General features: G+C 38.5%; 4 protein-coding genes across 10 annotated transcripts; all 4 read left to right on the forward strand.

Moving 5' to 3' along the window:
- The first annotated feature begins 1081 nt into the window (after window positions 1-1081).
- LOC140789555 (protein IQ-DOMAIN 31-like) lies at window positions 1082-5560 on the forward strand. Of its 7 annotated transcripts, none has more exons than XM_073139297.1 (7): window positions 1082-1226; window positions 1869-2003; window positions 2591-2875; window positions 3343-3540; window positions 3654-3713; window positions 3950-5060; window positions 5145-5560. In XM_073139297.1, the coding sequence occupies exons 2-7, from the start codon at window positions 1914-1916 to the stop codon at window positions 5174-5176; spliced, it is 1776 nt and encodes a 591-aa protein (XP_072995398.1). In that variant the 5' UTR covers window positions 1082-1226; window positions 1869-1913; the 3' UTR covers window positions 5177-5560. The 7 variants fall into 7 exon arrangements, with proteins under 7 accessions (XP_072995398.1, XP_072995399.1, XP_072995393.1 ...); XM_073139298.1 differs by having other exon boundaries at window positions 1084-1226; window positions 1859-2003; XM_073139292.1 differs by having other exon boundaries at window positions 1084-1226; window positions 3343-3546; window positions 5142-5560.
- A 642-nt stretch (window positions 5561-6202) lies between these two features.
- Window positions 6203-8306, forward strand: LOC140788881 (pentatricopeptide repeat-containing protein At1g08070, chloroplastic-like). Its single transcript, XM_073138370.1, has one exon. The coding sequence runs from the start codon at window positions 6440-6442 to the stop codon at window positions 8297-8299; it is 1860 nt and encodes a 619-aa protein (XP_072994471.1). The 5' UTR covers window positions 6203-6439; the 3' UTR covers window positions 8300-8306.
- Window positions 8307-10157: 1851 nt separating this feature from the next.
- On the forward strand, window positions 10158-15405 carry LOC140788882 (serine/threonine-protein kinase PBL34-like). The gene is made up of 6 exons (XM_073138371.1): window positions 10158-10859; window positions 11905-12242; window positions 12362-12497; window positions 13100-13236; window positions 13316-13439; window positions 14506-15405. Exons 1-6 carry the CDS (start codon window positions 10655-10657, stop codon window positions 15012-15014), a joined length of 1449 nt encoding a protein of 482 aa, XP_072994472.1. The 5' UTR covers window positions 10158-10654; the 3' UTR covers window positions 15015-15405.
- Window positions 15406-16901: 1496 nt separating this feature from the next.
- On the forward strand, window positions 16902-20020 carry LOC140788883 (mitochondrial outer membrane protein porin 1). The gene is made up of 6 exons (XM_073138372.1): window positions 16902-17121; window positions 17225-17292; window positions 18478-18588; window positions 18894-18983; window positions 19095-19303; window positions 19492-20020. Exons 1-6 carry the CDS (start codon window positions 17079-17081, stop codon window positions 19796-19798), a joined length of 828 nt encoding a protein of 275 aa, XP_072994473.1. The 5' UTR covers window positions 16902-17078; the 3' UTR covers window positions 19799-20020.
- Window positions 20021-20316: the final 296 nt, after the last annotated feature.

Here is a 20316-nt window from a genome sequence, read left to right on the forward strand (position 1 = left end):
TAAATAACCGTCGGTGGCTGATGGAGGTGGTGGTGTCTTCCTAAGTAAATTTCATCTTATTCATAAACCATACTTTGATAAAATCTTTTTTAGTCAACTATGGGAAGGGGATGGGGGCTTAGTGGCTTACATTTGTTTTTCCATAATGGCCATATTAATTTCCAGCACCCACCATTTCGTAGTGATTTAATCCAAGATAATTATTATTTTTTTTTAAATTTCAAATGAAACTTCTTATTGTAAATATACATTCTATTTCTATTTTATTTAGATGATCTATACGATGTATGGATCAATTATTCCAATGTCTCATTTCTTGTTAAAATTTTTAACAACTTTAGCCTATCATTGTTATATCTAATCCGGCTTCCATGGGTGCAATTGGGCCAACTTTAGCCCATCTCGATTAAATTTAGCATTGTAATTTTGGGCCGAATTAGGCCCATGTTGTTAAGACCCAAGCCCAAAGTAATAAGCCGATCCTACATACATACATACTTACATACATACATTGGGATCCCAATAGTCATAATTCTCCGTGTGTAAGCCCGTATGGCACTCATGATGCATCCGCAGCAACATACAAGTGATCTACACCGTCGGATGATGATTGATGCCCATGCCACATCATTCGGCCACGCGGCTCATCATGACCCATCGTACTGTACAACATGATGTGGCCATCTATATCCGTTATATCTTGTCGATTAACGTATGTAATCAACGAATAGTCCAATGTGGGCCGTCAGATGGGTGTCCTACCCATAGAGTTCTAATCGAACGTAAATTACACTTTCGACCCTAAATCTTGCCTAATTTTCCTTGGATAGAGAGGGTTAGTTCTGGAAAATCCACATGGCATTTCGAAATCCGGAGTTTGAAAAGGAGTCAAAATATATGTTGTATTTAAGTATTAAGAATCTTGGGCTAAGAATAGTGCCAGCTGGGATGGGTTATTTTCTGAGCTTATATTTATCGGGTCCATTAAGAGGGCTCACTCATCGAAATTGGTATCGGTTGGGGATGGGCCCCACACTGTCTCACTCTACTGCATAGCTTCGTTTGCTTTCTTCAGCTCGCCGTCTCCTCTCTCTTCTCTCTCTCTCTCTCCACCTACTTAAGCTTTTCTATTTCTTATCTTTATTCCATTCTTTTGCCACTTTTTGTACTGCGGACGGAGGAGTAGAGCGCTAGGGTTTCGACGCCGGCGTGTTTCTTTAATCGGGGTAAGTGATTGCAGATCTACGAGGTTTCGATGCTGCAATGGTCGAAATCTATCTTCCCAGTTGCCGCATTGGGTTTCCGTTCGACTGCTAAGTTGTTCTTTTTTTTTGTGTTTCTAGTGCGATTTCGTTGCTTTTTCTTGGTCGGATCTGCGGTTTTACATGGGTGTCGGATGTGGATTTTTTTTAATGTTTCACCGGATCGATCCCGAGCTTTTTGTTTTTCTTTTGTTTTTTGATTTTTTGTTACTCTAAGGCCATTAGGTTTGGACTTGATAATGCCGTGATGTTCAGATAATTATTCCTATTCTGTACCATGGGATTCTAGCTTAGGGATTTGATGAATGTTATGGGGATTTTTGGATGCAATGTGAGAATAGCGGATGTCTTCAATATATGTTCCTGCCGAGGAAATTCACTTGATACGATTATTGTACTAGATCTTCTTCTTCTTTTTATTTTTTATTTAAAAAGATCTCATCCATGTCTGGATAAGGGTGAAATTATTTGATTGGAGCAGTTTGGGCTGGACTAGTTGCTGTTTCGTTTTGCATTTTATTAGTTGTTTGGTCATAATTTTATCATAACTTACTGCAATTTAATGTTAGAGACTGTTTAACGGTACATTAATATAGTTCTTTGCAGACTCTGGTTTCTGATATTAGAGGATTAAGTTAGCGGGCTCTGCTAATGGGGAAATCTCCAGCGAAATGGATTAAGACATTGCTTTCTAGCAAGAAATCTGGGAGATCTCATTCAACAAAAGGAAGGGATGCTTCGGTATGTAGCTGGCATTATGTCATTTTTAGCTCGCATCTATCTCTGTTCCTCATTTTGTCACATTGATGTCATGAGATCAGAAAGACTGTTCTTTTGAATTGATGAATGATGAGTATCGCTAGCATACACAAGCTGAGACTCTTCTCACGTTAGTTCATATATTTGTTTACTTTTCCTGCTCTTATTGGAATGAAGTCCTTCTAGTGAAGTTTGTTGAAAATGCCACTTGTCTAATTTATGCGTACACCAAAATGAAGCCTCTGATGGACCAACTAATCAATGAATTATTGGTAATTTTAGCTTAAAGAGTTGCTATATTACCTTTATGCTCCATCAGCGGTGCTTATTTATGCCAATCTTTCTACAAGCCATGCTATCAGATTTTTCAAGTGAGGCCTTCCACAAGCTACAATTAGAAAACTTAATTTTGCATTTCCATTCTCTCTGTGCTCTGTTATATTGTCTCTCTTGACTACTGAACTGATTAAATTTCATTCAATCATGTCAACCGCAGATTTACATTTTATAAGTTTTTTCAACATATCTTGTATGTCAGCTGAATGTGGTCTTTCATTTCTCAACTGCAGAAGGCTGCAAGTGATAAAGGTAATGTTAAGGGAAAAGACCCTGCTTCTACTGAGAATTCCCCTGTGATCTCTGAGCCAGTCCTTGTGAGCTCTCATAGCAATGAAACAGTTGCGACACTAGTACAGGGAACACCTTCCAGTTTAGGTGGTGATGGAGTCTTGCCCGTCATAAATCAAGATGTAGATAAACAAGGGATTGCTGGATCTGATGCACTGAACTGTCATGAAAAATTGAGAGAAGAGCAGGCTGCTACAAAGGCACAAGCTGCCTTTCGAGGTTATCTGGTAATTTTGTCTGCTTCTAATTGCAGTATGCAGAATTTTGTCATGCCAAACTGCTGTATCATATGTACCATTTCTTGGTGACTAACATACCCATGATTAAGTTCTACACATCTAACATGCTGTCACTTCTCAATTTCAAGTCTTTTGTAAGAATTTGTAGGTCTCTCTCCAACCACCCCCTACTCTCTATCTTCTGCAGACACATGGATGCACCCACACACACATTACAGCTTTATTGTATTGCTTCATGCTAAAATGTCATTGATGTCGAAACCTCTTCTAATTTTATGCAAAGGGATAGAAACCTGAACTGCTAGTTACTAAAAAATGGTCTGGTTGACACTCTTATTTTGTTTTTATCTCATCTCTGTTGTTTCATGTCCACTCCTTGATCTCAGATATCAGTTTCACATTAATTGTACAGTGTCTTTGAGTAGTTTGCTGATTTCAGCATGCGCTGGATGCAGGCACGACGGGCATTTCATGCATTGAAAGGAATTATAAGGTTGCAAGCCTTAATCCGTGGACATCTTGTGAGGAGGCAAGCTGTTTCAACTCTTCATGCTATGCGAGCAATCGTCAGGTTACAAGCATTAGTTCGTGGCACAATTGTCAGACGATCTGGTTTTTCTCTTGACGTCAGCACAAAGTTTTGCCAACAAAAGGTCATGGTAACTACTTAGAAGAGTTGTACTTTATATTAAATATTCTTTTCCTTTTCTTTTCTTTAAATTTTTGGTAAAAGTTTCTTAGCTGATGTTTCATTGCTTCATTTCAGGATTCTAATACCTTGGACGCCTGGAAGGAAAAATTGTCCAAAAAATCTTTTATTTATAAGGTAGGTTTAAATTGCCTTTTGCACTAAACAAAAGGCTATCCAATGTTTCTTATAAAGTTAACTACAAATGCAATCTTTTCCACCTATGATTCTTTGGCTTTCCTTGAGGTTGACTCCAAAAGTACGAATGAACCTACTCGAGTAGAGTGCTCATACTCATTGGTGCTTCTTTTGATCTCTTTACTCTTCAATAGATTTTGCTTCCTTGTACTTATTCCTTCTTTTATCTTTCCTAGCTTCTATCTTGCCCGACTGTCTTAAAGCCTCTACTTATCCAGTATGATCGAGGGGATCCAAATTCAGTCTTCATGTGGTTGGAGAGATGGACAGTATCTCACTTCTGGAAGCCAATTTCCCAACCAAGGAAGATTGATGCAAAATCACAGGCAAGGAGGGGGAATTATGCCATGGAAACTGAATCAGGCAAATCAAAGCGCAGTGTTAGAAGGAATCCTGCTGCGACTGTTGACCCTGGTCAAACAAACATAAATTCTGAACCTGAAAAGCCAAAACGCAGCTTGAGAAAGGTCTCTAGCTCTCCTGCTGATACTACACAAGAACATCCACAAACTGAGCTTGAAAAGGTAAAACGTAGTCTGAGAAAGGTAGCTAAGTCCATTGTGGAAACATCTGACCATCCGGAGGTTGAAAGTGAGAAGCCATCCAACTTTGTGCAAACTGTGCCAGGCTCCATATCTGTTTCTCCAGAACAGAGCAAAGATGATAACTTGAAGGCAAAGAAAGATGCAACCCTGACACCTGACAAGTCTGATTTGGAAGCTTCATTGGAATATGCAGTAGGTGAGGGGCAGAGTGATGCACGGACAAACATAAGTCCTGCAGGAGGGGAGAGACTGACTGACGCACTGACCAATGCAAGTTCTGCAGTACCTGAGGCGCCGATTGATGCGCCGACCAATGTGAGCTCTGCAATTGAATTACAGCCTTTGCAGAGCATTGACAACAAAGAGAATGCCTTGGTAATAAATGGCGATTTATGCCCCAAGGAAGAACAATCTTCCGCTGAAGGCCACAAAACCAGCAAGAGGAGGTCTTCTTTCTCAGCAAAATTGGAAAATGGAGAAAATGGTTTACCGAACAGTCCATCTTTGCCTAGCTATATGGCTACAACAGAATCTGCAAAAGCAAAACTAAGAGGACAAATTTCACCTAGGTTAGGCTCAGATTCAGCAGAGAAAAACGGCTTCACACGTCGCCATTCTCTTCCATCCTCTACCAGTGGAAAGTTAAATTCACATTCTCCACGCACACAGAGACATGTTCAAGTTAGTGGCAGAAATGGATTTAAAGGTGACAGGTCGCTCTCCTCGTCAAGAGATGGGACTGGTAAGCACTTTCTTTTGCATTCTCTTTCCTTTCATGACATTGTTGAAATCAACTGCGGACTTTAGTGTACTTTCATGTCAGCAGATAGAGCAATCCAAGTTGAATGGAAACGTTGATGCTCAAGATGGGGGAACTCTCGGAGCACTTCAAGTGGTCAGGGTTGGGATTTGCCTGCAGTTTTTGCCTCTATTTGTTTGATTTGTGATGTGAAGATGTGTTGGCAACCATTACTAGGTTTATGTACTGGTTTGTGGTGTGTCTGATGCTGTTTAAATATTACCATATGGTTTTTAATGTTTGTTTTGTATAGCTACAGTACTTCTGGTGGTTTGTTTTGATTTCGTCAGAGCTTGGCAAGAGAAGAACCTGAATACCCTAAGCATGTTAGTTGTTCAATCTCATCCGATATGTAACTTTCTTTATACTTTTGCTTTTAAGTTCGTCGCGACCAGTCATGTGATGATGTCGTTGTAAATCAATGTGCTAGACTCTTCTCTCTCTCTCTCTCTCTCTCTCTCTCTCTCTCTCTCCTTTTTATTGTAACTGTAACTCTCTTCTAAGATCGTCGTCTCAGTGATTCCTATGATTTAGAAACATTTGTCCGTCGATGTTATTGTAAATCAATAGACTACAATCTAATGGAGCTGGAATTGAAGAATTTTTGCATTCCTTTAAGGATTAATTATTTCCTGTCCCATGTAACTATCACCGTTTTATATACACATTTCCTTTTTTTTTTTTTAAAAAAAAAACCTACAGAGACTCTTTACCTAATCAAATTATTGGTTTAAAAAATCCATATCTTTATTTTAAAAAAAAAAGTGTATGTAAAAAACTATGATAGTTAATAAAATTAATGATGAAAAAAAAAGAGACAAACCATCGCATCGAGATTTTTTTTTTGGTCACATTCAACGCGCCAAACCAAGCCACCGTTAACAAATAAATGTAGCTTTTTCCACAATCCACGCCCCACGACCTTCTATGGTGGAGGTGGTATCAACCCATCTGATGGTTAACCACTTCAATCAGTGAGGTGGTACCAACCCATCTTATGGTTGGTTAACAGTAGGAATTTTAGGATATCTCAGTTGAACCATTATTTGTTGATACGATACGCGAGTAATTTGATTTTTATATAAGAGCCATATAAGTCGTTCTGACAATATTTTTCCTTTCTCGTAACCCACACAAACCACCTCCCTTCGACCCCTTTCTGATTTGGTCCTCACCTAACTCGGATCTTTTTACGAGAGTAGTAGAACGCTTTACAAGGTTTACTATGTATTCAAACATCTCCCGCCATATAGACATTGTCGTAAGCTTGAGGAGATGAATAGAAACATCTCCTTCGAACTTCCCTCTTTGCCTACATCTGAATGGAGCGTCGAGTCCTGTCTCTCCTGCAATCCTCTCCCCTCCCCAACCAACTCAAGCAGATCCATGCCGTAATCCTCAAGTCCTACCTCGACCTCACCCCTCTCCTCGTCAACTTTCTCTCAAAACCTCCGACTTTACGTTACGCACGTCAACTGTTCGACACAATTCCTCAACCCGATCCCTGGCTCTGTAGCTCCGTCATTTCTGCCTGTTCCAAGCTCTCTTTACACAGAGAAGCCCTTGAAACCTTCTTTTCAGCTCATCGTAAGAACACCCAGATCCCGTTTGTCTCGATTCCACTAATTCTCAAGTCGTGCGCACTTTTAGCCGCACCCTGTGAGGGTAGGCAAGTCCATTCTCATGTTTTGGTTCGTGGGCTTTGCTCGAATGTATTTATCCAAACTGCTTTGATAGATTTTTACTCAAAGACTAATGACATGGAGTCAGCTAGAGGGGTCTTTGATGAGATCCCGTGTAAGGATCCTGTTCCTGTAAACTGTTTGATTACTGGGTATTCAAAATCTGGCAATTTTTCAGCTGCCCGCCAGCTTTTTGATGAGATGCCACGAAGGACATCCTCATCATGGAATTCGATGATTGCAAGCTATGCTCATAGAGGTGATTTTCATGAAGCTTTGAGATTGTTTGAGATGATGCGAACTGAAAATGCTCAACCAAATGCAATCACTGTTGTGACAGTTTTGTCGATTTGCGCCAAGATGGGCAATCTGGAAACTGGGTTGGAAATTCGGAAGTTAATTGGTGACAGTAACTTGCGAGCAGACTTGTTTGTACGCACTGCTCTGTTGGAAATGTATGTCAAATGTGGAGCTGTTGATGAGGCACGTTCTGAGTTTGATCAAATGAAACAAAGAGATGTTGTGGCATGGAGTGCTATGATTGCCGGTTATGCACAAAATGGGAGATCAGAAGAAGCGCTCAATCTTTTTGAAAGAATGAAGGCAGAAAACTGTAAGCCGAATGAAGTCACTATTGTCAGTGTTTTATCAGCTTGTGCGCAACTTGGATCTGTTGAAATTGGAGAGCAAATTGGAAACTACATTGAGAGCCAAGGATTCACTGTGGGTGTCTATGTGGGTTCTGCACTGGTTGACATGTATTCAAAATGTGGAAATATAGGAAGAGCTCGTGCAATATTTGATAAGATGCATGAAAGAGATGTTGTCACTTGGAACTCAATGATTGGAGGACTAGCATTCAATGGCTTTGCTAAAGATGCAATTGATTTATATGAGAAGATGAGAGAAGAAAATTTCAAGCCAAGTGACATAACGTTTGTGGGGTTGTTAACTGCTTGTACCCATGCTGGCTTAGTTGACTTTGGGCTTAGAGTCTTCAAAAGTATGAAAGAAGATAACAATGTTGTCCCAAAAGTCGAGCACTGTGCCTGTATAGTTGACCTTCTTTGCAGATCTGGCAGGTTAAAAGATGCTTACGAGTTCATTTGTGAGATGGAAGTTGAACCTAATGTAGTTATTTGGGGTACTCTACTGAGTGCTTGTAGAGTACACTCCAATGTTGACCTCGCCGAGCATGCAGTGAAGAAGCTACTAGTGCTGGAGCCAGATAACTCTTCTAATTATGTCCTCCTTTCCAATATTTATGCTAACAAATGTAGATGGGATTCAGCAAGAGAAGTAAGAGATTTGATGAGGAACAGAAGTGTGCAGAAGCTTGCTGCATATAGTTGGATAGAATTGGATGGTATTGTACATAAATTTCTAGTGGAAGATGCATCTCATCCTGAATCAGATGAGATTTATGATGCCGTAAAGGGTTTGGGCTTACATTCAAAGTGGTTTGGATTGGCACCTAAATTTGATTTGGACATTTTCTGATTTTTGAGTGGCTAAATAGCGCACACCAACAGCGAAAGCTTTATTAAGGCAATGCTAACTGTTACTTAATTATTCAAGATAGGGAACTAATGAATTTGGAATGATTTCTTGCTCTGGTGGAGATGAATTTGGCTCAGCATCAAGGTCAAAAAGAACCTCAGCATTCCCACTAAATGCAGCTTCAAGTTCTAAATATTTTATCTTGCCTTCTTTGGTACTATTTTTGAACACCTGTGAATGTAAGGCAAGCCCCGTGATAATCCTAGACCTTCATGACCAAATGCCACAAAGGTCAGAGACAAAATTAACACTTTCAACTACTTTGTGGAAAAAAAATTAGTGCATTTTCTTGTCAGACTACATCACAAGAGTCATATTCCATGCCAAAAGCTCTTTTTCTCTTATAAAATGAACATAAAGGAGTCTAAATTTGAGTGAGATGTACTGCGTCCTTGGTTTAAAGATTCCACTTGACTAAGTTCCAGAGGAAGCAATTATTCTTTGTCTGTTTTCACTTCTATGCACCTTATGTCATTATATACACTTCAAGTTGTACTGTCTGTTCTAATTATCCCTATCATTGCAAGTCAAATCTCACACCAACCTTTGATTTAGCCTATTCACGTTTGTTGCAGGTACACGACTTCGGCAAATTAACCATGGAGATTTAGCTGGCAGTAAATTCAAATCAAGAAGAGTTGGTAGACAGCTAAGTTTTATGACTTTCTCCAAGTGCAAGAAATGTTTGAACTGCCAAAGGAAGAGACTGGGATAGGTTATGCTTTTTGAAGCAGTCAAAGATGCAAAGAGCAAGTTGATATGTGCCTGACTGCCTACATCTTCACTAGTATTGCCAAAGAAACCCCAATCAGTTAATTTGCTTTCATGATTGCCAAAATATCCACAATTCTATATGTCTAACTTTCTTTCGAGCTGATATCTCAAACAGTTTCAGATTCAGAAAGAAGTTTATTTTCCTATCTCTGTGGCTTTTACAACTTTCTTGTAGTCATAGTATTCAAATTTTGTAATGGTGAACTATGGTTTGTGGTTGTTGACAGACTTTATGGCTTTATTCTTAATCATTTTTCAATTCAACTAGTATATCATATCTGATGTGCAGTATCTATATCTAGTGCAAACTATATTATGCATGTTTGGTGATTGAGCATTTTTATAGGCTTAACAAACACATCAAATACAAGGCATTAAGTGACAACATGGGGTCCATGAGGCCATGACTGAGCCATGCATGTGGTGATTAAACTCAACTAGCATGCATGAATTTATGTCTGTTATATATATATATATATATTATTCCCTTTAGGATTCAAGATGGCCTTGCTAAAATTTTTTATAAAAAAATTACATTAAATTAAGATAAGGTAACAGAAGATACTTTGAGACTCATCTTGTTGTTATTGTTATTTCTTTTTAATTTTTATGATAATTATGAATAGCTTATTAGAATTTTAGAAAAGAAATAAAAAGAGGTATTTCCACATGGGCATCCTTGTTTGGATAAAATGGTACAACATTAAGGCATGCATATAAGACATACACCCCATACTCATTACAAACATAACCGACAGTCCTCCTTCCTACAATTATACCCATATACGTACTTATGCGTGTCTAAAGATGAATACCACCCGTTACTAATATGGACCGTAGATTAGAATTGTCGCATAGAATACTGTATGCGGGTATTCGTATATTATTACTGCCAATAAACAGTCCTCTCCCTCGGCCTTTGCTATATTCCCACTCCCTGCCCGTCCTGCCCGAATTTTCCGCTCTCTCGGCTGCCCGTGCTGCCCGTGCCTTTTTCCTCCTCTATTCTCTCTCCCTCACTCTTGTTGCTCTTCTTACATCTCTCTCTCTCCTCTGTTATTCTCACCCCCCTCCCATTTTTGGCCGGTCCCAATGGTCGGAGACGCCGAACTTTCGGGCAGCTGCCCGCCGCCTCCTTCCTTTGCCTGAAGCCCAAACGGGCAGCTCCATCGGGTAGCGGCGACTCCTTCTAATTCCCTTTTTTCCTGGGAACTAGTTCGCTTCCATTAGCCTCGAGTGCCATTCTCGAAGAACCCTAATTAGGATTTCGTAGGCTTTGAGGAAGAACTCAAAGCCGCGGCTTCGTTCTGTTTTGCTGGATTCTTCGACCAGAGTTTTTCTCATTTGTTTTCCTCGGAAATTTCGTAATTTTTGATATAGAGCGGTTTTGGTGCGAGAAAAGTGGTGGGATCTTTTCTCTTCCTGTTTTTTTTTTTGTGAAATCTTGGTGGGATTAGTGGGGATCTTTAAGATCTTTGATAGCTTGATGATGCTTTGAAGTGCTACTGGGGATTTTTGAGTATGGGATTAGAGCCGGAGGAAGTGAAGTTGGAGCGATGGGGAAATGTGGAGAAATTGAAGGGCAAGGGGAAGGGGAAGAAGAAGAAGAATAAGGATGAGGAAAAGGTGGAAATGGGGTGTTGGATTAAGTTCCGACTGATGAGTAGTTGCATATCTTCAAGATCCAAAGTAGATACATCGATCAGTAGTGCCAGTACTCATTGCGGTAATTTGCTGCTGCCGTTTGCTTTATAGATTCGCATTAGCTTTGTTTAATTTGGTCAGTTAAATTTTTCATAATTAGTTTTCTTGTCTGAGATGCATATTTGTCGTTTGAAGTGGTGGATCAGTAGTTTTTTTTAGCTATTTCTAGATAATGTGCAATTTTACTTGCTCCATCTTTGCAGTAGTGAATGCCCATTCTGGGCTCAAGCAAATTAAGATAGCTAATTCAGGAATTCTTATTGGCTATTATATTTCAAAGGTTCAGTATCTGGCAATTCTAGTTGCATGTTTGCTCAGTACTTATTGCCTAGTAACTTGTTTCTACATTTTGTTTGATGCGGTCTTTGTCGTTTCTGGATCTTCGCTCGTTACAATTGTAATTGCTTCATAATTGTAGTAATGACCATTCTTGGCTATAACAATTTAGTCTGCTCTTTCCAAATTCTTAATGGATGCTTACGTTGGGACGTTCACTATACCTGGCCATTCTAGTTGCCTTCTTTTGAGTCTGCAATTGACGTTGGCATGTTTTTGCATGCCTTGTAAATATTAGTATCTAAGAAAGAGGTAAGACAATTTAAGGGGGGGTCCAATGATATTTAGACTCTAGAAGAGATTTAAGTTAGAGAAATGACCTTCAACAAGTTTTGTCAATTGAAAGAAGAGAAACAGTAATAAAGCAATATACTAGACGAACATTTTCTCTAGAAAGCTGGAATAGTTTCTCCTAAATCCTAATGCATGTTTCTATTTTAGGTATATGACTTTTTAATGTTCAGGCAATTTTTTTCTGCCCTACACAAGCATGCTTATCTGTTTGAGTGTCTTTTATGCTAATGATCTGGAGTCTGGACATGAAATACATAGATTACTTTTTACCTGTTTCCTATTGTAGGATGAGCAAAATCTGTTTTGCCTCTGCTTCATGGTTTTGCTTGATCTGTACCTTTAATATTTGCTAGTTCTGTAGCTGGAAAGTTCTTGCTATAGCATTTTAGTTCTTCTAAAACCCATTAGTGACTTCTATTTTATGTATGAATTAGCAGAAAGTAAATCAACAAATGATGGCAGCAGGGATCAACCGGTAGCTCCAGTAGTCTCTGGTTCTACAACTACTAGTAATGCTGAAAGTATTTCATCTACATCTAAAGTAGGCGAGGAACTAAAACTCTCATCTCAGTTACGTAAATTCACTTTCAATGATCTTAAGTGCGCCACCAGAAACTTTAGACCAGAGTCTCTTCTTGGAGAGGGAGGCTTTGGCTGTGTCTTTAAGGGTTGGATTGAGGAGAATGGAACTGCTCCTGTGAAACCTGGTACAGGACTTACTGTTGCTGTCAAAACACTCAACCATGATGGGCTGCAAGGGCACAAAGAGTGGGTGGTGCGTGGCTTCCTAAATCTTACTTTAAGTTATTGACAGCCAAAGAAGAGCATATACCCTTGCTGTGTTGTTAATCTGGATTACAATATCTGTCCTTAAATCTATTATCTTTTTTGCAGGCTGAGGTTAATTTTCTTGGTAACCTTCGACATCCAAATTTGGTCAAATTGATTGGGTATTGCATTGAAGATGACCAAAGGTTGCTAGTGTATGAGTTCATGCCTCGTGGAAGCCTAGAGAACCATCTCTTTAGAAGTATGTGTGTGACGATCTCTTGGGCTTCCTTTAACTGTTTCACGTATCTTTCCCATTTTAAGCAAAAGCTTTTTGCTCTTTTGTTGAAGCCCTGTGCTGTTTTCTTTCAGTGCTATTATTACCTACAAGTAGATAGTAGTCTACTACTGATGTCTTTTTTATTATTATGGGCTGACTTTTCTTCTTTTACAGATTGAGTTAATTATATTACATAAAATGGATGCCTTGGCCCCTTGGTTTTTATAGCATATATGTGTTTTCAAGGTTGGCACCAAATTTTAGACAGAACTGCTTGGTGCCTTAAGAGGACTCATGCTCTATTCGTATACATGTATTGTTAAGAAAAGAAGAAATTAAAGGGATCTATCTGGTCTTTGCAATACCTTAAAATAAAAGGGGCTCCTTAACCTTTTAATCTTTGATTGCTGTATACTACCCACTCTTTTTATAACATCTCCACTTGTTTATTCTCATGGAAATTCATGATGGCATATGCTCTTGTATTATTATTTAACTCTTTTATCTGCTCCATCTGGAATGTTGATTTCTCTGTCTTTTGACTTAGTTGTAATAATTGCTATTGATCTTGATATGTGCATTAGGATCACTCCCTCTCCCATGGTCCACCAGAATGAGAGTTGCACTTGGTGCTGCAAAGGGCCTTGCTTTTCTTCATGAAGAAGCAGAAAGACCAGTTATTTATCGAGATTTTAAAACATCTAATATTTTGTTAGATGCGGTATGCAAAAGATTCATCTATCCTTTTTTTTTTCTCTTTGACCTATGTGGTTGATCATCCTAAAAATGTGCTCTTCCAGGATTATAATGCTAAGCTTTCGGATTTTGGTCTCGCAAAAGATGGTCCTGAGGGTGATAAAACTCATGTTTCTACTCGTGTTATGGGAACATACGGATATGCAGCTCCAGAGTATGTAATGACTGGTAAGCATTCAATTAGGCTGTAACTGTCTTCTCTAGTTAGGAACTCAATCTTGTTTGTCCTGTATGTCCTCAATTTTCCCGTTTACTTCTTTAAATGAATGAGACTAGGCTATGATTTTAAATTTTTAATAAATTTTGTAAGTTATGCCATGTGTATCACACTAGTAGTGCTTCTATTTCATTTGATTCAAAATAGGTTATTTATCACTTTGAAGATTCAATTTACTACTTTACTTTTTGCAGCATATACTACGTAGATTATTTGGAATGCTAGCAGTAAATTGTATATTGCACATCATACAAATCTGGATGTCAGAACTTCCGTTGGACGTAAATATGCATGTATACAACATACCCTATTTTCCATCATCATGTTCAGTGAATAATGATTTTTCTGCCAGGATTGTTGTCATTTGAGTTTTTGTTCCTTATGTTGCTTGTTGTTGACTTTTAGCTTATATTAAATTTTGGAGAAATCAATAAATCAGTGCTATTGGGCATGCTCGTAAGTGCCGTACAGAATGAATATATTTAACCGATATGTCTGATATTTATATTCTTCTTAGAGGGGCATTATCCATTTTCTCTATCTGGGAAACGTGGCTATTATGTTGGACAAAATTTTGCCAAATTTAAGTAATTAGCTCCTTTGGGTTGTTAGTCATACAAAAGAAATCTAATTCATGGAGATCTCTACCTTTTTGTTAGTCAAAGATGCTTATTGTGGTCATGTTACATGAAAATTTTCAGACTACACTAGTTTGGGAACTGTTACAGGCATAATGCAGCAAATTGTTTGTAATGTTAAGTATCTTTAATTAATCTTTCTAATGAAGAATTTGTTTTGGTCACGCTGCCTGTTTTCTGATACTTTGAAGAATGAACTTCCATCATGTTGTTTGTGAAGTTCTCATATCTTAAGTTTATTGGTTCCTGATAAGTGAAGTGATCTGCAAATTTGCTGTGGATTTATGTAGTTCTTTGGATGGCACGGATCACTGCTCTTTTGTAGCATTGTTTGATATAATGGCTTCTTATTTCTGCTCATCTTTCTTTTCATTTCCAGGGCATCTGACATCAAAGAGTGATGTCTACAGTTTTGGTGTTGTGCTACTGGAAATGATGACAGGCCGGCGGTCCATGGATAAGAATCGGCCTAATGGGGAGCACAACCTGGTTGAATGGGCACGCCCTTATCTAGGCGAAAGACGGAGTTTCTACAGGCTTATAGATCCTCGCCTGGAAGGGAACTTTTCCATCAAAGGTGCCCAAAAGGCAGCACAGCTGGCACGTGCCTGCCTTAATCGAGATTCCAAGGCCAGGCCTCTCATGAGCGAAGTAGTCGAAGTTCTCAAACCGCTGCTTAACCTTAAAGACATGGCAAGCTCTTCATATTTCTTCCAGACTATGCAAGCAGAACGCATTGCACATACTAGCAGTTCAAATGGAAGAAATGGTCTGAAATCACATAATTCATTTCCAAGGAACGGGCAACAGCCCATGAGGAGCCTCTCAAATGGTCCTCAGGCTTCACCATATCGCCAATCGCCAAAGCCCAATGCAAGACAGCCATAAGAACATTGTTCTCCGTTTCAAAAGATGTAGGCAGGTTATGATTTGGTTATCTGGTGATATAACTCATGGATTCTTGTGGATATGAGGGTACTTTGCTACCTTTTTAACGCAGATAAGTTATGGGAAACTTTACTCAGGAGTATTTGGGATGGATGCTCCCTTTTCCTTTACTTATTCAAGGTAATTTCAGATATTTTATACATAACCAGATTGACTTGAGATTTCATAGCCTTATCAGGTTTTATTTGAGAAAATTTGAACAGTAAATTAGCATGCTTGGAGAGATTATGCGGGGTGAGTGGTGTCTACTTTTTCTTTATCCTTCTCTTGCCTCCTGCATTTGTATAATAAACCGAGCTTAAGTAATAGATCAACCATTCTATTCTGCAAATTTTGAAGAAATTGTATCATATGATAATTGCAGGAATCACTGATTATATTTCTTTGTTACTTACCCTCGTTGTGCTTCTAATGCAGCTTTCAAATTCTTTCACGGAAAGATTAAAAATCCTATTTAGTTGGGGATAATATTAACCTAGCTTTTATTTGATACATATTAAGAAAACCACAAGTGACCTTCTACCATCAAATGGAAACCCATCGCAGATTGATATTAAACTAGCTTTATTTGCAGCATTATATTACATGATTTCAGTTTCCTGCAGAGGAACTCCATTTTTAGTGTCTAATTGTTTGCACAAAAAGTTTCAGGAAAATTCTTGGTGCAAAATTCGATTCAGCACATGATTTATACATAATACAATGACATGCAAAGATATCTCAGACTACTTCCATTTCTACACTTGTAGTAGTAGTAGATAATTATTTACTCCTCCAACCTATCAATTTTATTTATCTTTTGGACATCAAGCAGCTCCTCCTGCTGGAGCATTCGCAGTTCCTTCCAATTCATAGAGTCGTTTTATGATCTCTTCCTTCTTCGATTTCAGAGCATCAATTTTTGCGTCAAGCTTCTCTAACTTCATCCTTAGCTTGTTTGTATCTTTAATCTCCCCAACCATTTCCTTCTTCTTCTCTTTCTTTTCTGGGTCTTTTTTCTCCTTCTTTTCTGGGTCCTTTTTCTCTTTCTTTGCTGACTCTGCAACATGAGCTTCCATCTACATATACAAAGAACAAATGAGATCTTTCATATCTTCTTCAACTTTATCCATGACCTCTTACAACAATATTATATAACATAAAGAGATTCGCAATTATATGCCTACGATGTTAAGAACAAGCTAAAAAGAAGAGATTGGCAAGCAGATCTGACCTTATCTCTTTGTCTTCTCAAGAGTCTAATCTCTTCTTTGCAATTGAGATTTGAAAGCAAAGGTTTTATAGGCAAGAGCAAAAGGAGGGTCTAACTAAGGGCTTGTAGTCCTACAACTGGATTGCCTTTTTTACGTTGGATTATGGGGAGAGGAATGGAGAGTGGACTTGCTCAAGATCCTCAGTTTTTGCCGAAATTAAAGGGAAATGGCTAAGCCAAGCCAAGCCAAGCCAAGCCAAGCCAACTAGGTGGCATATTTATATTTTGCGAAATGGTACCTTTTGACAATAAAGTCTAAAATATAATTCCAAAGAAAGTTAGGGTGCGAAATACAATTTTCTCAAAGTTAGGCTAGTCTCTATGCTTAACTTCTAATTAGTAATTAGTTAGACTCCCTATTTATTTGGATTCTTTTTAATTGGGGGGTGGGAATCGAACGGTTGCCAAACTATCGACTGGAGTATCGCACGGCTAGTATCCTCTTATTCGTGCAACTACCATCGCTTAAGACAACGAGGCACAGCTCATAATAAACTAATAAGAAATTAACAACAGGCGACGATCTTAGCCGTCCAATGTTGGGAATAAACCAATCGAACGGATTATAAATTGTCTCTGGCCCGGCAAACAGCTCATCTCTGCCACGCTAAGCGATGGAAATTAGGGTTTAATATTATGGTCCCTAGAGTCCGTATATAAAAAAAATTCGTTCTTCCCATTTATCTCCTCCGCCGCCTTTCTCTTCTACTCGATCGATCTCTCGTTAGCTCTTTGGTCTCGATCGAGCGGAGATGGGTCCAGGTCTCTACTCCGAGATTGGAAAGAAAGCTAGAGGTACTCTTCTTTGGAAAAATTTCGCGAAACTTTTTTGATGATTTACTACGGTTTTATCCATTATAACACGCACTGTTTTGGTTTGTTTTCGTTTTTCTTATAGATCTTCTCTACAAGGACTACCAGACGGATCAGAAGTTTACAGTGACGACCTACACATCGAATGGAGTTGTGAGTGCTTCATTTTTTTTGGCCATTTTGTAGTTTCAGAATGCTAGGGCCTCGGCGTATTTACTGTGATTTAATAGTTTAATTCAAGGGGTTATTTTAAATCTTATCTTTTCGAGCTGCGGGAAATCTTTAGTGTAGTTATTTGGCGTGGATTTATCAGTTCTATGATCGTGTGCTAGTTAGGATCAAGTCGTTGATTATGTAATAGAATCGTCTCCTGTTGGGGTTGACTCTATATCTGACAATAGACGGTGAAAAAGCATCAGAAAAATGTTGAGATGAGAAGGAAATTATCTTTTGTTCTTTATATATAGTCTACATATTAGTTCCAGGTGTTATATATTCCACTGGTTATCATATAAATATGGGATTGCTATATGTACGACTCATTGTTTCGGAAAGATATTACAAATCTCAGTTCAGCAGACAGAGAATATCTGTATGTTTGTGCTATATTAACTCATCTCTTGCATCAGAAAAATGAAGAATAACTTGACTTATCATGCATGATGCGGAGTAAATTTTTCATTAGTCAGTGAAACTCTAGCATGATATAGGATAAGTTGACTTTTATGCAAACTTTTATTATCCAGAGACAAGCTTTATGTTTCCTTTTTCTTCCTGATCTTATTTAGTTTTTTTTAATCTTTCATAGATCTTTTTATCTCTAGCTTCTTTGGACTGAAACATGTAAACTTTGCCTGAATGTGCACCCCATTCACTGCATATGTACTGAGCATTACCTTGGTGACATGCTACTGTGGTCACATTTTATAGCGTTCAGTTTGCTCTAATGGGTCAAAAATTGCTTCTAGTTGGCAGGGGATTGGTTGGAGAGTGCTCAGAGTGGTGTTAGTATGTGGGAATAGAAATTCAATACCTTGGGATATTTTGCACTATAATTATTTAAGACTTTTAGCAGCATCATTTTCTATCAGTTGATATTGATAAGCTTCCTGGATAAATGTATGTTTATCCGGTCTTGAAGTTGTAAGCTGAAGTGTTGTTTGCATCCCTGGTTTTAATTTTGAGAATGTTTTACAGGATTATCAATTTACCTTGGACTTGGCTTTTTCGCTGATTTCTATTCAGAAATTATGGCTTCTAAATTTCTTTTGGCCTTTCTCTGGCTTTTACTATTTGATTTTCCACATTTTAAGTTCAAATCTTTACTTCTTGGTTCAGGCAGTTACAGCTTCAGGCACAAAGAAAAATGAGTTAATTTTCGGAGAGATTCAGTCTCAGTTAAAGAACAAGAATATTACAGTTGATGTGAAAGCAAACTCAGACTCCAATGTAAGTCTCTCTTGTGCATCCTTTGTCTCTATCTCTCGTTAGATTACTTTCTTATGCATTCTTATCATGTCTACTTACTTTATATAGGTCTGCGATACTTCTACACATCATTATGTTATTTATAAAGGAACATATAGTTGGACTACAAGCAGTTGGCATTAATTTAGTTACAAATACTAATTCTCTTATGCTGACTAACTCAAACACAAGTGCTTGTTGGGTAGTCTATAGACACGCTTCTTGAGTACATACATGCATAAGGCACTGTTCTATTCTGACTTTTATCTTTTGACATCTTTTGCCAGCTTTTAACGACAGTTACGATTGATGAGCTTGCCACACCAGGACTGAAGACAATTTTCAGCTTTGTTGTTCCGGATCAGAAGTCTGGGAAGGTACGTTAAGTTACTCATGTTGCTTGTTTAGGTTACAGTAGTTTGATTCAATAATTTTATGGAGAACTGAAGATTTTAGCTTTTCCTGTTTTCTTCTTCTTGTGCTTGCAGGTTGAACTTCAATACTTACACGAGTATGCAGGCGTTAATACAAGTATTGGATTGACAGCAAACCCAATTGTTAACATTTCTAGTGTGGTCGGAAGTAAAGCTCTTGCACTTGGTGCTGATGTCTCATTTGACACTGCAAGTGGGAACTTCACCAAGTACAATGCTGGATTGAGCATCACCAATGCAGATCTTATTGCAGCATTGACCCTGTGAGTGATTGCTTAAAAGTGAACTAAAATCTTACATAGGCAAGAAACATCCTGTATTAGACTGTTTGCAAGTAAGATAGATCTATACTAGGTAAGTTTCATGTGCTTCAGAAATGCCAAGTTCCTGAATCTAGGCATGCATTAGATTTTTTTTTTCTTTAAATGATTCCCCAACAACTTTCTCTCAGGAACAACAAAGGAGATAGCCTCAGCGCTTCCTACTACCACTTGGTGAGCCCTTTGTCAAGCACCGCTGTTGGAGCAGAGTTGACCCACAGTTTTTCGAGCAATGAGAACACCCTTACTTTTGGGACCCAGCATGCATTGGATCCTCTTACTTCAGTGAAGGCACGGTTCAACAACTATGGGAAGGCCAGTGCACTTATTCAGCATGAGTGGAGGCCCAAATCATTGTTGACCATCTCTGCAGAGGTTGACACTAAGGCCATCGAGAAGAGCTCCAAGGTTGGCTTGGCTTTGGTGTTGAAGCCTTGATGTGCATTTTTTGGACGCTGGCAATGTATTCCCATTTCAGTTTGTGGTGGAATGGAATAACTTGCAAAAAAGGAACTCCGCCCCAACTTGTATTTGGCGGCATCATTTGCATTTTACGACTCCTGGTTCTGCTAGGCATCTATTGTCAATTGAATGTTAACTTCGTTTCCTTTTGATACTCAAACTATGAGAATAATCCTAGTTTGGCGATTTGGACCTTTATTCTGGCCTGATATTTTACATTCTATTATTCTTCCTTTTCTGAATAAATAAAACGATGAACATAAACTGCTGTTCAAATATGATTTCGTGCAATCATGTGTGGTTTGCTTAGCTCTTGTGTGGATTTGCTACTGCGATTATAGTGGCACATTGATCAGTAGTAGAATATTTTTTTTCATGTCACGCTATTTTTGTTTTGTTTTGTGTGGATGTGATCCGCTGAAGCAATGTTAGTTAGTCATGATCAGGATGAAACAGGTGAGTTTACTCTGCGGTCTAATACTATGGAGGAGCAT

Source organism: Typha latifolia, chromosome 5, assembly GCF_019914945.1.
Source record: "Typha latifolia isolate L0001 chromosome 5, TyphaL0001v2, whole genome shotgun sequence".
NCBI classification, from domain to species: Eukaryota; Viridiplantae; Streptophyta; class Magnoliopsida; order Poales; family Typhaceae; genus Typha; species Typha latifolia.

What these genes read in the sequence shown, in the direction of transcription:
- LOC140789555 (XM_073139292.1), top strand. Translation starts at nt 1,914, where the DNA reads ATGGGGAAATCTCCAGCGAAATGGATTAAGACATTGCTTTCTAGCAAG. An exon ending in AAAAATCTTTTATTTATAAG is followed by an intron (nt 3,714 to 3,949) that starts GTAGGTTTAAAT and finishes TATCTTTCCTAG; the next exon opens with CTTCTATCTTGCCCGACTGT. An exon ending in CTCGTCAAGAGATGGGACTG is followed by an intron (nt 5,061 to 5,141) that starts GTAAGCACTTTC and finishes CTTTCATGTCAG; the next exon opens with CAGATAGAGCAATCCAAGTT.
- LOC140788882 (XM_073138371.1), top strand. Translation starts at nt 10,655, where the DNA reads ATGGGATTAGAGCCGGAGGAAGTGAAGTTGGAGCGATGGGGAAATGTG. An exon ending in AGAGAACCATCTCTTTAGAA is followed by an intron (nt 12,498 to 13,099) that starts GTATGTGTGTGA and finishes TATGTGCATTAG; the next exon opens with GATCACTCCCTCTCCCATGG. An exon ending in CTAATATTTTGTTAGATGCG is followed by an intron (nt 13,237 to 13,315) that starts GTATGCAAAAGA and finishes GTGCTCTTCCAG; the next exon opens with GATTATAATGCTAAGCTTTC.
- LOC140788881 (XM_073138370.1), top strand. Translation starts at nt 6,440, where the DNA reads ATGGAGCGTCGAGTCCTGTCTCTCCTGCAATCCTCTCCCCTCCCCAAC.
- LOC140788883 (XM_073138372.1), top strand. Translation starts at nt 17,079, where the DNA reads ATGGGTCCAGGTCTCTACTCCGAGATTGGAAAGAAAGCTAGAG. An exon ending in CCTACACATCGAATGGAGTT is followed by an intron (nt 17,293 to 18,477) that starts GTGAGTGCTTCA and finishes TTCTTGGTTCAG; the next exon opens with GCAGTTACAGCTTCAGGCAC. An exon ending in CGGATCAGAAGTCTGGGAAG is followed by an intron (nt 18,984 to 19,094) that starts GTACGTTAAGTT and finishes TTGTGCTTGCAG; the next exon opens with GTTGAACTTCAATACTTACA.